At 34.9% G+C, this 15,292-nt stretch overlaps 1 protein-coding gene across 1 annotated transcript in view; it reads right to left on the reverse strand.

The window, feature by feature from the left end:
* The window catches only part of LOC110213821 (solute carrier organic anion transporter family member 1B1-like), a 59,098-nt gene that overhangs the window by 12,148 nt on the left and 31,658 nt on the right, over positions 1-15,292 (reverse strand). The window contains exons 10-13 of the mRNA XM_078150043.1: positions 14,419-14,583; positions 7,554-7,749; positions 5,052-5,214; positions 1,629-1,813 (exon numbers count right to left, since the gene is read on the reverse strand). Coding sequence (XP_078006169.1) covers positions 1,629-1,813; positions 5,052-5,214; positions 7,554-7,749; positions 14,419-14,583 — 709 coding nt within the window. The remainder of the gene's footprint in view (positions 1-1,628; positions 1,814-5,051; positions 5,215-7,553; positions 7,750-14,418; positions 14,584-15,292) is intronic.

A 15,292-nucleotide genomic window follows, 5' to 3' on the forward strand; every position in this document is an offset into this window, starting at 1 on the left:
ATATCTCATATCTGGGACTTTTCACTGGCCATCCTTCATTCTTGGAATTCTTGGATTTCAACACACCTCCATCACACAAAATTTGTCATTTCCTTTAAGATACAACTCAAGTACCATCGTCTTAAAAAAACAAACTTTCTTGATATACTCAATATCTAATGTAGTGCCTGCTCACCATTTTCTTGTATTTAACTACCCTTCATTTAGTTTACTATATATATGTATATCTCTCTATATATGAAACATAAATATGCATGCGTGCATGCATGTATGTATGTATTTTGCTCTTATATATATATTGCTCCCTTCAGAGATCATAAACTTTTAGGGAAGATGAATTGTTTCATTTTTTGTTACTGTATCCCTAATGCTCAGCAAAATATCTGACACAATAGGTATTCAATAAATGCTCATTGATTGATATAACACAAGCTAAAATGGGCACATTAATTAAATATTAAATGTTATATCATACAAATTTTAAAACAGAAGAGAAAGAGACATCATTCATAACTATGGCTAGGTTAAGAGTTCTTAACTAAATAAGGCAGAGCAATGAGCTAGAAAATTAAAGGAAAATTTCCATTACATAAAATTGATTTTTTCCCCATAGGACAAATTTAATATGTTAGACTTAGAAAGGAAATAATTAATTGAGAAAAAAAATCTTTGCCACCTTTTTTTTTTATCTGATAAAAGCCTGACATCTAAGAACTCCAGGAAATTGATATAGATAAACAAAAGAGAAGTATTATCTAATAGATAAGCTGTAGGATGGTACAAATAAGCAATTTTTAAATGAAGAAATTCAAATTATGCTATGTAAAATGCTCTAAATCAGTTACACAGATCAAATTGACAAAGATCAAAGATGAATGATATTCTAATTTGCAAATCTAATGGCATTTTCTCAATAGTTATTTAAAAAATTTTAAAAAACTTTTTGTACTACATGATACTGCTGATACCCATCTCTTCCTGGATAGAGTTTTTGTGATGTTGCTTTCTCTGTCTCCTACTGGATCACTGTAGGCATGTCTAATTCAACACTTTCCCCACTCCTAAACTTCTATTTCTATTGTGAGCCCCAGTAACTTCTAGTCAACTTGAAGAAAAGTTAGTATGTTTATCCTCTTGTCTATCCTCTCTTCTCCAGAGTGCGAATGCCCAGTTCCTGGATAAGCTGATTTCCAAGAGAATCTCAAATTTCATTCTTAGTGATGTTGCTTGGTGCTCAGCATTTTCAGCACCTTCATTACTATCTTCTTGCTATGTTCATAATGTAAAAACTTGAAATTTCTGAGAAATCTCTCAGGCTTTGGTCATTTTCATACCTTGAAAGGCATATCATATCATAATATAACTGTCAAATGTAAGTAAGAAAACAATAAATTCTACCAGCTAATGTTAACATTAATGCAAATATCACTAATAAAAAACCCAAAACAAAATAAAAACTGTGTGTAAAAAAAGTATATAGCTTTCAAGAATCATTTAATTCTATTAATGCAACATTTCCTTATTATTATGAAAATAAATGAAGTCATTGCTTCATTTTTATCTGTTTGATTCATAATAAAATAATTACTTTTGGATTCATATGCAATGATGATTTTCATATTACTTACTTAAAAATCAAAACTATAGCAGAGGTACCTCCTAGTCCGATGATAAAGGAAGACAAAGAAGATAGTATCATATAATAAATAAAATTTCTTGAACAATCATCTGTCTTTGGACATTTGCCCAAATAAGCTGAGGAATTCCCAGACTGGAAATTGTTGGCTTCAACACAACTACAGTTACGGAACACCTAAAATAAATTTTGAGTTATGATAGAATGTATTTACATAGCACAAAACAGAACATAAAAATGTTTCTTTGAATTTAAAGAATGAAGCATTCATCAACTAAATTAATATTAGAGAATTCTAAAATATCCTTTGGTAGATAACAATAATTCATTTGATCACAGTTTTGGAGTTTGGAGATAATCTAAAATAAACAAATCTTTATTTTGTAGATAAGGAAATTGAAACCTACAGAGGGAAGTGAATTGATCAGGATCACAGAATTAATTAGTAGCAGAAATGGAATTTGAACTCAGATCCTCTGACTCTAAATTCAGTGCTGTTTTCCTCTACAACTGTGCCTAAAGTGAAAGGTAAATTGGTTCCCTAGTATCCTTCTCATGTTCACTTTAGTCTGATCTATCAGTGAAAAAAAAGGGAAGTAATTACTACTTTTTAACTTAGTATATTTAAAAAATAAGGCAGGTCACTGTGAAATGTCTAGAACACAAAGGAAGCAGTATTAGCTGGTCATTTTAAATTGACATTCTGTATTCCTTTTGCTGACAGCAACTCTAAAACCCACTAACCTCACTAACAACTCATTTATTTACTCATGCCTTTCTCTTCCATCCTTTCCTATTATTAAGTAGAACTACTTTCTCATGGTTCTATATCCATTGTTCAATAGTTGTGACTGGATGAAGATTTGGTAAGTATTTATGTATGTTCATAGACATGTATATATATATATATATATATATATATATTATATATATATATATAGTGAATTTATGTCATTATGAGTGTATACAAACAACAAAGTGTTTTTTAAAAATAGTTTTGTATACATGACTTAATATGGAAATGTTTTACATGACTGTACATGTATAACCTATAACAAATTGCTTCTTAAGGAGAAGGGAGATGAAGACAGGAGAGAGTGAGAAAATTTGGAACTCAAAATTTAAAAAAAAATGTTAAAAATTGCTTTTACTTGCAGTTGGGGAAAAGTAACACATTGCATAAATAAGGAGAAAAATAATTTTGTGTGTCTCACACACTAATGTCCCTATCTCTGATGCCTCTCCTCTTTCCCAAAATGAAGTTGTATATATATTTCGTATATACTTATATAGAAGGAAAAAAAGAGTAAAAAAAATTGTTGAGTACTTACTATGTGCCAAGTACAATTCTAGGACTGGGGTTAAAGTAAGAAACGGGAGACACTTTTTGACCTCAAGGAGTTTATATGCTAAGAGAGGGCTACAGAACAGATGAGGGGGTGGTGTTAAAGGAGGGATATTTTGTTCTGAGAAGGTAAAGGGAGCTAGGGTGGAACCATAGAGGAACAGACTGACATATCCCTGTGTCAGAGCTCTGACAGAGATGGCTTGATTATGGTTTGAGAAATAAAAAGGGGAGGGAAGGGCACAGGCTTGGCACCAAGTAGTGAAGTAAAGCATGCTTAGGGCCAGCCCTGGACATAGTGGGCAGCAGAGGGAGCTACTGAGGACAGGGCACTTGGGCAAGAGTTTGAAGGAGGGGACTTAAAGGATTAATTTAGTCCTGTAGGACACATTTTTTTGAAGTCCAGAGGCAAGGCATACATATTTTCTTCTCTAACGGAATACAATCTTGGGAACAGGAATTGTTTCACCTTTTTGTACTTGTATTTCTAGGACCAAGTATAACACCTGGCCCATAGTAAGTGCTTCATAAATGTTTGTTGACTGAATGTTGATAGTCACACTGGGGTCAGGAAGGCAATGGAACTAAATTTCCCAGTAGTGAGTGGGACTAGGAAGCAGGCTAGTCATCAACAGTCTAATAGTTTCTTAGATTCATAGGATTTTGGATTTTAAGAACTAGAAAGAACTTTAGAGACCATGTATCCAAATCCCTTAATTTTGTAGACACTCCTTCTGAGATCCTGTAGGTAGAGATACTTGTTCAGAGTCATAAAGTTAGCTAGTAACATGACAGGAATTGTGTACCAGGTCTGTTGACTCCCAAGTGTAAGTTTTTTTCTCTGCCACATTGCTTCTGTTGTAAGGAAGAAATGGAGTCAAGAAATAATCAAAGCAGAATACTGTATTTCCATAAAGGTAAGATCCAGGATCTGGGAGGTCAGAGAACCTAGGGGTCAGGTACCAGTGCAGCTGAGCTGTGATTGATCCTAGGGTAGAGGCTGTTTTTTTTTTTTTTTGTCTCTCATTTTATACTTTCAGCCTTATAGTCCTGGGCCTACATATGTTAACTGACTCCAGAAAGACAACTGATCAAGACACTGAGAGACACTGGTATCCCTGAGAGGATCTCATTGTGCTCCCTCAGTAGTTCATGGGTAGCTGATGCAGAGAAAGGACAGATTTATGTCAGGAGAGAGTGGCTGCATTTGAATGGTAGGTCCTGATTGGTATTACAGAAACATTAAGTTCTTCAACTCTAGCTTAAATGAAAGTTTCAAGATTGTCCTTTAATATTCTGTGGCTACATAAATGGGTTTCTAAAAATACCCGTAAATAAGTGAATATAGCAGTCAAATGATTGTTTATTTTGAAAATAATGACTTAAATAAATACATTCTCCTCTCTATTCCCATTGAATTCTTCTGTGTAGAAACTGGTGGCAGAGTGGATACGGCATGGGATTTGGAGTCAGCAAGACCTGTGTTCAAATATGATCTCAAGACACTTAGCAGCTGTGCCACTTTGGCCAAATCACTAAAATTCCATTTGCCCACATTTTCTCATCTGTAAAAGGGGGATAATATTAGCACCTATCTCTGAGGGCTGTCATAAGAATCAAATAAAATAATATTTGTATAGGGCTTAGCACAGTCCTGGAACATATCTGAAGTACATAAAATTTAACTACCATTATTGTTATTACTATTATTATTAACTTATTTAGAGCAAATAGCTTTCTTCTCTGGGATAACTGTTTCCCTTTAGTTATGCCAACATATTAATTCCATTTTTTTGGCCTTCTATATCAAGAAGGTAAAATGTCATGATATATTTCTGACAAAATCGAGAAACATATGGTAGGATGGCCTGAGGATTAGTAGTTTAGGTCTAGGAAGGCTGACCTCAGTTTGGACTATCTAAAGATGTCCCTGTATTCAGCAAGAAACAATGTAATTCTCAATGATACTTCTCTTGGGCCTGAGCAATTTACTAAATATCTTGAATATCAATTACCCAACTAAATCTGTGTTGATTATGATACAGAAGAGAGAACAATCCCCATACATACCAAGTCCTTTCCGTGGCCTACTGAATATTTACAACCAGCCAAACAGGGGGACATGTAAGTGAGTCCATCATCTCCACAGACAGGATCCCACACATTGGCATCACAATTACAGTCTGAGTTGCAGAAAGAAAATGGGATGTTTTCAGTTGTCCCTGGGTCATTTCTGCAGTCGAAATGCAGACATTTGTCAGAGAGAAGAGACGTATAAGTGAGTTACCTTCTAAACTGATGAAGAAAACAAAACTGATAAAACAATAAAAAAGGCAACATTTTAAAATTTGGTTTTATTTCTATCTTAAAAAAACTGATTTAACACAATCCACAAATGAAATCTAAGGAGAAAAAACAACGTAATGAGTTAAGAATTGTTGAAGGGAAGCCTTTTTTCTCCGAGGAAAGTGAGGGAGTCACTTAGATCTAGGTCTCAATTCTGCTGCTAACTGCCTATGTCACCCTGGACAACTCATTTTCCTTCTTTGGGATTCAATTTCTTTATCCTTAGCTCAAAAATTCTATGAATTTGTGTGTGTGTGTGTGTGTGTGTGTGTGTGTATACCTACATACACACACATACACATATATACATATAGAGATGTATATAAAATTCGTGTAGCATTCAGCATAGATGCCATCATATTATATAGGCAAATACTCTGAAACACCATTAGATATTATTATCATCAGAATTATAGCTAGCATTTCTATAGATTTTAAGATTCGCAAAATGCTTCATAAATATTATATCATTTTATTCTATGACAACTCTAATGGTAGATGCTATTATTAATTCCTGTTTTATAGATGAGAAAACAGGCAGTCAGAAGTTAAATGACTTGCCCATATCATGTATTGAATTAATTTCTGCTCCTAGATTTGAACTCAGGTCTTCTTGATTCCAGGTCCAGCACTCTGTACCACCTTGCTACCTCATAACAATCTTGAAAAACTAAGGAAGATCGGATGAGGCCAAATGCTCCTGAACAGCATGTTCGGGATCTGTGTGAGTTGATTCTCTTGGTATAGGACCTACTACAATACAATGCCCAATTAATTAATATCTGAAAATAGTGATGTTTCTGTTCCTTTTCTGAGTTGCTGAAGGAAAATGGAATATTTTTGGAGATATTACTTGGTTATTTCTGCAGTCAAGCTATAGGATCAAGACCAGGGAACCCAGAAATCATTTTTAGAACTTTGAAAAAACCACTAGTTTTCACAGCTGACATATGGCCAAGAAGAACATTTATACCAATGGTATCTAGCCAATTATCCCACCTGGGAGATGAGGGTGGCCTGAAATAATAACAAAATAAGTCAATGTTGATTTAGTACCTCCTAACCTAATATTTCCATTAGGAGTTGAGATAGTGAATGTTGTAATGAAATCATTCCTTCCTTTTTGTTTTGTTTCTTATCCAAGTACCCAGGAAATGCAAATTTAGGAAGTCCCTGCTTTTCGTTGAAGATCTGCTCCACTTTCATGATGCTGCTAAAATCACCACCCAGTATTTAATTCTTCATTTCTCATTAGACAATTTCCCCCATTGTCTGAATAGCCAAAAGAAATGATATATTCCAGATTCTACTCTACTGGGTCAGAGAGCTAGCATGTATGGAAGTATGTGAGTCAATTCTGATCCCACACATAATCTGTGTGGCATTCCTGGGCATCAGAAAAAGGCTGGAGAGACAAGGCAAATATGATCCCTAATTGAGGTAGAGACAAAAGTGGGTAACATCCCTTCACAAAGCATTAATTAGCTTAAAAAAGGAAGCTGAAAAGGCAAGAATAGATTTCAGATGTTTGCAGGATAGTCACATAGAGTTAAATTATTAAAGCTTAAAACTTCACTAAGACTTTTGGGATAGTTCCTAGAGACTTTGATATGGCATTTGGAGTCAGGAAAACCTGAGTTTTGTATCCTGTTTTAGCTTTGTTAGCTGTGTGACCCTATGCAAATCATTTAATCCCTCAGCCTGTTTCCTCATCTGAGAAGTGGGGATTATAACAGCACTCAGATCACAGAGCTGTGAGAACTAAATGAGGTAAAACATATAAAATGCTTTGTAAAGTTTGAAGTGCTATATAAATGTTAGGCATGTATTATTATTATATCTTCTAGTAAAAATAATATTTGAAATTGAACTAGCTCATAGAATTAGGGAGTTTGGTTCAATATGATGAATTTTTTCCTTATAATGGAAGTTGTTAAATATCGGAATGGACTAATACTCAGGCCATGGAATCTCCTTTTGAAGTCTCTAAAAAGATGACAGCTATTCATGTGACTACATTGGGTGCTATAAAGGAAAGTAATACAATGAAATGTTGTCAAAGTCACATCCATTTCTATAATTGAATGTTTAAGGAATAGGTCCTTCTGAAATTCCTCCTGATTTTAAATATTTTAAGTAAATAGAAAGTTTGCTCCATGGTTCTTGTATAGTCTTTTGTGCCAAACACACATATTTTTACATAGTTGATTAGTAATAGCTACATACCCCGTGTAGGTTACTGTTAAGCCAGCTATTGGCTGTTTTCCACAATTTAAAAACCACAGAAATGCTAGGAAAGTTGAGCTGCCAATGTTGGTAATAAAAAATAGTTTGGCAATTCCCATCACACTCAATTTTAATTTTTTAGAAATATATCCTCCTAGTAAAAGTGAAATAGCAACAAAAGGCATTGTTGTTGTTCCTGGAAAGAAAAGAAGGGGGAAGAAAAACTCAGATTATGCAACCATAGTTCTCTGATGCATGTTGATCAATACAAGCTATTTTCTACTACATTTGCTTAATCTCTAAAAAGACATATGAGCCTTTAGCTTAACTGACTTTTTCATATAGGTAAGGGAGTCATCTATTAAATTTGATAATAATAAATATAGGGCATACCTTTCTAATTGGCAGGAAGGGGTTATTTGTGTCTTCCAGTAAAAGGTTTACACTAAGAGCAGCAATATTGGTATTGCTACTGAACTTTTCCTGGGCCATTCTCTTTTGTTGTTTTTGCTGTTGTTGTTTTTTCTTTGTTCTCAAAGAGGACCATGACATCAGGGAGCTGATGACATGACATGCAAATGAATTGGATTTAAGTGAGAGAGAGCTATGCAAAGTCACCAGCCTCACTTTCTCCTTCAGAGTCATCTTGGTCCAGTGACCAGATATAGATCAGAACAGCTGGAGATGGCCTAGGATGCAGTCTCTAAGCCCTGTGTTGTCCCACCCAGTTCTTCATCCTCTTTTCATTTTCCCTATCCTCATGCTATCTATACATAAAACCTCCTATTCCAATATTTTTCCTTAGGCAAGACTTAAATTGCTTGAATTAACACAAGTCAGTTAGGCAACAAGCATGAAGCATTTACTATGTACCAGGCTAAGCAAATATAAACAAAAAGAAAGACAAGCCCCTGGCTTCAAGGATCTTACATGTTATTAGAGTATGACCACTCATAAAAAGAAGCTGAAAAGGAGTGGGGTATGGAGGAAACAGCAGCTCACTACCATTATTATTGAAATAAACAAATAACTATGAGATAAAGGTCCCTAATTATTTTATACTGTATGGTTTAGAATTAATCAATTGATAAAACAAAACCTATTAAGCATTTACTATATACCATCCTTTAGCTACTCAGGGGTATGCAAATAAAAAACATAAAAGCAATCCTTGTCATCAAAGAGCTTACATAATTAATGAGACAGACAACATATGTATCTATACATACACATACATACATACATACATACATACATACATACATACATACATGTACCTAAAAGGTATGTAAAAAGTAACTTTATAATAGAAGGTTCTAGAACCTGGTGGGATAGGGAAAGGAAACAGGTGACATTTGAGCTGAGTCTTCTGTTTTGCTGGCATATATAACATGCAAGCCAAATACATTGATGAAGACGGTACTCAAAGAAAGGAAATGGTGGGAACATCAATTAGGTGTTGGGAGGACGGTCAGACCATCATTTAGAATTATTTTATTTTCTACCTTTTTTTAAATCAGATCGGCTAAATATTTACCAATTTTATTAGTCTTTTCAAAGGACTAGTTTTTAGTTTGATCATTTCGATAGATTTTGGGGGGTTTCCATTTTATCTAATTTCCTTAATTTTTTTAATATCTTTTCATGTGTGCTTATTTTACATTTGTTTATTTGCTGGCTTTTGCCATTTTTAAAATGCATTTTCGGTTCATTAGTATTCTATCTTTTTTTTTGTTGTTAACGCACGTTTGTGGGGTTATGATTTTTCCTCTGACTTATTTTAGTTGCGTCCCAGAAATTTTGGTATATTGTTTAATCACCATTATTTTCTTTCACATTAATTGTTTATATGATTTGTTCTTTGAGCCATTCATTATTTAGATTTCATTGTCTCTATGTGAGTTTGTGTCTTTTGATTTCTGATTCCTGAACCAATGATAATTTGTATTGTGTTATGGTCTATAAGTGATGTATTCATTCTTTTTGCCTTTTTAATATGCAAAATAGCCTTGCATTACTTAATTTTATTTTCCATTGTATTTGGAGGTCTTTCTCCTTATACCTTGCAGAATTTGTTATTTCTGAATTGAATTGTTTAGTTTAACCACCATGTGTCTTAGAGTTTTTTTTTTTCAATTTATTCTTCTTCTCTTTTCCTGAGGCAATCCATGAATTCTTTCGATAGCCATTGGGTTTTCTGGGTTTAGAAGTTATGGGGAGTTTTGCTCTATTATTTCTTGCATTTTACTGTTCAGGTTTTCTGACTTATCATGTTTGTCTGGGAGACCCATTCTACACTTAGTTTGTCTCTATGCATTCTCTCTGAGATCAATATGTTCTGCTGAAATGCAGAACATGTTTTCTTTTGATATTATTGTTTTTTTCTTTTGTTTTTTAGATTGTCCTTCACATCTACTTATATTATCAATATGTCATTGTTGTTTTCTCTCTCTCTCTCTCTGAAACTTGCCATCATAGATTTGAGCTTTACTATTTTGCCAATTATTTCTACTGTGCAGGTCATAAACTCTGCTTGGGCAATTCTCATTTCTCTTTTAAGCCACATAGGAACAGCATGTTATTGTTCCATGTTCTTTTCAAAATCCATGGGGTCCTCTGTCCCATCCAGTGTTAATTCATTTTCCTTTGTTTTGCAGTATTTATTCACGGATGTATGAACTCATTTACTAGGTTTGGAGGCCATGTTGCCTTTTGCTCTTAATATTTTCTCTATTATTTTATCTGCTTTTTCTCAAGGTCTTTGACTTTTTTTTTCCTCCTGAGATCTTTGGTAATTTTAGTTATTGCCCCCTTCTCATGTCTTTTTTTTTACTCCTTCCCTTCTGATGGTTGTTTCCAATGGGACTAGATCTTAAGCATCTCAATTTCCTCCCACACTTAGCATTCAGGGTCCACCAGCTTAGGTCTTTGTCCCAAATGACGTTCAGGGGACAGAACTGAAACTAACTACTTTAGGCTTCATGGAGTACCACAAAGCACCTGCCCTTAACACCCTGCCTCCACAGCATCCAGACCTCAGTTCTCTGGCCCAGAAATTCACAGTGCTGTCATACTTGTGTTATTCCAGGCTGGGATGATTCTGGAGTTTAGATCTTTCATCTCTATGAGAAGAAGGAGGGGGTGTTGGGTTGAGCTCTATTTTCAAGGCCAAGCATGTGTTTTGTCCCTTTCCCTTTGCACCTCCATTATCCTGTAGAGATCTTTTGCAGCACAAAATATTGGCTATTGAGACATCAACATAATCTTGCAATTTGGAGTTAGGGTTTCAAAGGCCTTGGAAAGGTAGTGGTGGTGGTGGAGGAAGGTGACCAAAGTGTGGATTTGTTTTGTTGTCGACTGATGAATTTGGACACCTTGTGCAGCCTTATTGAAGGTATCTGGTGGGTAGCATAGGAGGGAGTACTGAGTGAGCATGAGTTCATTGAGCATTTTTTTTAATGGTCATTTTGGTTTCGTTTCCTAGACTATGGAGACATTAAAGTTGCTATATCTTTGACACATAATGTCTGCTTTGAAGACATTTAAGAGGTTGTGAGGATCAGAAAAAACATCTGGTCCTCTAGCTTGTTGGTTGTGTGACTTGGTCAACAACTTTGTTTTAATGCTCTCTTTTTACTACAGTGAAGTAGGTGCAGAATTGGCCTAGTGTTTTTTTTTTAATTAATCTCACCAATATATTACCATTTGTGTATCCCATTGCTGGGCAGCTAGGTGGCACAGTATATAGAACACTGGGCTTGGAATCAGGAAGTTTCATTTTCATGAATTCAAATCCAGCCTCAGACACTTACTAGGTGTGTAACCCTGAGCAAGTCACTTAGCCCTGTTCGCCTTAATTCTCACCTATGAAGTAAGCTGGAGAAGGAAATGGCAAATCACTTTCAGTATCTTTGCCAAGAAAATCCCAAGATGGGGTCATGAAGAATTGGACACAATTGCGCAACAACAACAATCATAACTCATTGCCATTCCAACCATGAGAACAGTAGACTCTTTCAATGTATCTGAAACTACCATTAAAAATGAATTTTGTAATGAAAATGTTGATAGATTGAAACACATTGTGTTTTAAGAAACAAATAGTATACTTGAAAGAAATGCTTAAATTGTTCTCTAATACTATGTGTGTGTGAACATAGGTAGTATGTCATAAAGAATACAACTTTTAGAAACTTTTCCTTTTTAAGTATAAGAATTTCCTGATTTCAAAATACATAATTTAGAAGGTGAAGATTTGAATGGCAAACAACTTAGCACTTTACAAAAGGATTTTATAAAGATTTCATCATAAAAATAATTAGCTAGTTCAATATAAAAAAATTGCATTTCCCTCGCAACTTTTCAGGAATGCATTCTTTGAGGTGAAATATTTTATATTGCCTTCAAGACTATAATGAATCAAAACACATTTATTAGGGTCAAATCATATGCAAAAGAATGTAGTGAGTACCAAGGAATCATAGATAAAAATGACATAGTTTCTCTCCTAAAAGTTTACATTCTATTAGAGAAGACAACATAAATAATTTAAGTGTATACAAAATATAAGCACAAAAAGAAAAGCATTTTTCTTTTTTGGAGGAGTACTTGTTGCTGAGACAATCAAGAAAGAATTTATGTAATAGATGACATTTGAGCTGAGTTTTGAAGGAAAGAAAGGATTTCTTGAGCTGGAGGTGAGTAGGAAGTGCATCGCAGTCTTGGGGGATGGCCAGTGCACAGGAAAAGAGAGACATCCAGTTTGGTTGAACCATAGATTGTGGAAAGCACATGTACGATGAAGACGAAAAGAGAAGATACAGAGTAGTTTACATTTGATCCTAGAGGCAACAGGAAGCTACTTAGTACTCATTGCATAGAGAGATGACCTTGTTAGACCTTCCTAAGGAACAGTGGACAGAGTGCTGTGCCTGGAGTTGGGAAGATCTGAGTTGAAATCTAGTATCATACACTTAGTAGTTGTGTGACCCTGGGCAAGTTACTTTATATTTGCCTCAGTTTCTTCAACTATGAAATAAAGATAATAGTAGTACTTATCTCATATAGGGTTGATGTGAGAATCAAATGAAATAATATCTGTAAAGCCTTTATTACAGTGCCTGCCATTCTGTAAGAGCCTAATGAATTCTTGTGTTGTATCTTTCCCCTGCCCTATTTGGAAAATCACTTTTGGCAGCTGTTTCAAAGGTAGGTTGGGGTGGAGAGATAGATATTGTTACAATATTATTACAGTAAGACCAAATAATAGGTACCTGAAATAACTCAGGCCAGACAAGATGAAAGCCTAAACTAATGTGTTATTCACATAAATAGAGATACAAAAGATATTGTAGTGATAGAAATTAGAAGTTTTATAACTAACTGGATATATAGAGTGAAGAAGAGTGAATAGTCAAGAATAATGCTAAGCTTGTGAGCCTGGATACTTGAGATCATGGTGGCCTTAACAAAAATAATTTTCTGGAAAAGTGGTTTTGGGATAAAGATAATGCATTTCATTTTGTTCTTACTATATTTGAGGTCTTTGTGTAATACTCAGTTTGGAATAACCAATAGGAAGATGGAGATTTACAACTAAAGCTTGGGAGAGAGACTAGAACTTGATATATAGGTCTGGGAGCCATCTACACCCAGATAATTAAACCCAGTATATATAGAGAGAAGAGAATAAGATCCAAAAGAGCCTTGGGTCATCCCCATAAATGAGAGAATTTTATGTATAATGAACCAACAAAGAAGCATGAGGACTAGTTAAGAAACATAGAAAGAGAAGAAAGGGAGAGGGAGGAGGAGGAAGAGACAGAGACAGAGAGACAGAGAAAGAGAGAGAGACAGAGAGAGATAGCAAACAGTGTCATTAGGATTTTAAGGTGGTAAATAGAGCTACATGCTACTGGTAGGTTGAGAAGGATGAGGATTGGGGAAAAGCTACCAGATTTGGTCATGAAAATATTGCTGATAAATTTGGAGAGGGCTGATAAATTTGGAGAGAGTTTTAGCTGGGTAATGTGATCAGAAGCCATATTGTAGAGGTTTGAGAAGCAAGTGAAAGGAGAGGACATGGAGTCAACAAGTGTAGACAGTTTTTTCCCCCCTAGAAGTTTATCTATAAAGGGGAAGAAAGTTGTAAGACAAACAACTTCAGAGGATGGTAGGGTCTAGTGAGGGATTTGTAAAGATATAGGAATCTCAGGCATGTCAGTAGACTCTAGGGAAAGAGATGGTAGATACAAACATGTGGAAGAGTGAAGGGAGTTGGTTGTGGAGTAATTTGATTCATTTTGTAGTTCATTAAATGAACAAACACTCATTAAGTACTTTCTATATGAAAGCAATATGCAACATTTAGATAAAATGATGCCCCTGCCTTCATGCAGCTTAAAGTCTACTATGGGAATGAGGCATTAATATAGATAGCTATACTGTACAATATCATGTAAATGAATCATAGAAGTATGAGACAGATACTATGTGAGGTTGGAGCTAGGAGGTCATTACTGACCAAAGAGATAAAGCTTCCTAAGGAAGTGGCATTTGAGTTGGACTTTAAAGAACAAGTTGGAATTTAATGCATTTAAATGGGGAAAGGAGGATATTACAGGTATAGGGAAGGGATAGAGTAAAGACACAGAGAAAGGGTAGTACAAAAATGTTAGGAAAAGAATTATATATTTGATCTAGAACATAAACTTTTTGGAAAGGAGTAACATGAGGTAAAGTTAGAGAGATAGGGTGGTGACACATTTTGGATAATCTTGAATACTAAGGAAAAAAGTTTAAATTTTACTCAATAAGCAATGGTTCATTGTAAGTGATATAATAAAAGTCAAATAGTAAGACTTACCCAGAAGAAAGTTAGATTTAGCCATGGACATGCCATACTCCAGTTCTAAATATTTTGGAATATAGGTAATGCTTCCAATAAAACTACTAACAGTCATCAATGTTGAAATCAAGAACAAAATGTACACCTTGTTAGTAATGATACATTTCAAAGAGTAGAAAAAACCTAGAAGAAAAAATATGTATAGTTATATTGGCGGGTATGTATTAGACTTTTGGATAAAAACAATTGATCATACAATGCTAGATTTAGAAAATCACCAATGCTATCTCATTTTATAGATGACAAGGATGGGGTCCAGAAGTGACATAATTTGCTCAGTGTCATAATAGTTTTAAAAATCTAGCTCTTCTGACTCACTCCATTGCTCTTGTTGCAATATGATGCTGCCTCATTGGATATTTCTGTCATTTCTCAGAGGGTAGTCATCTGAATGGTGGCAGTGTATTGCTTATTACTGCAATACTTGTTCAATATTTCCATAGATCTATGATTTTATTTATGTTGATATTCCTGTCACCAATATAGTGTCTATTGTGAGAGGCTTTCTTATTCTGTGAGCTGGTCATGTTCTTTTCTAGCTCCAGAGGGTTCAGCCAATGCACTCCTGGCTTTCCTTTAGGCCATTTTGCATTTTGTGGATCCTAGTACAGCATGTTGGCTTTTCATACCTTGTGCTCACCACATGACTAGTCCCCCCTATTTGGGTGGTATACATTTCTTTGATTTTTTTTTTATTTCTTGATCACTGAAAATACACTGTAGCCCAATCAAACCCATTATACAATGGTTCAATGCCATGCAATCACCCACTATTATGCTAATATTAAAACAGTCAGATGTACAGCATCCTTGGCAAAGAATATAGATGTCT

The sequence above is a fragment of the Phascolarctos cinereus genome, unplaced genomic scaffold, assembly GCF_003287225.1.
Source record: "Phascolarctos cinereus isolate Bilbo 61053 unplaced genomic scaffold, phaCin_HiC Scaffold_1;HRSCAF=81, whole genome shotgun sequence".
Classification (NCBI taxonomy): domain Eukaryota; kingdom Metazoa; phylum Chordata; class Mammalia; order Diprotodontia; family Phascolarctidae; genus Phascolarctos; species Phascolarctos cinereus.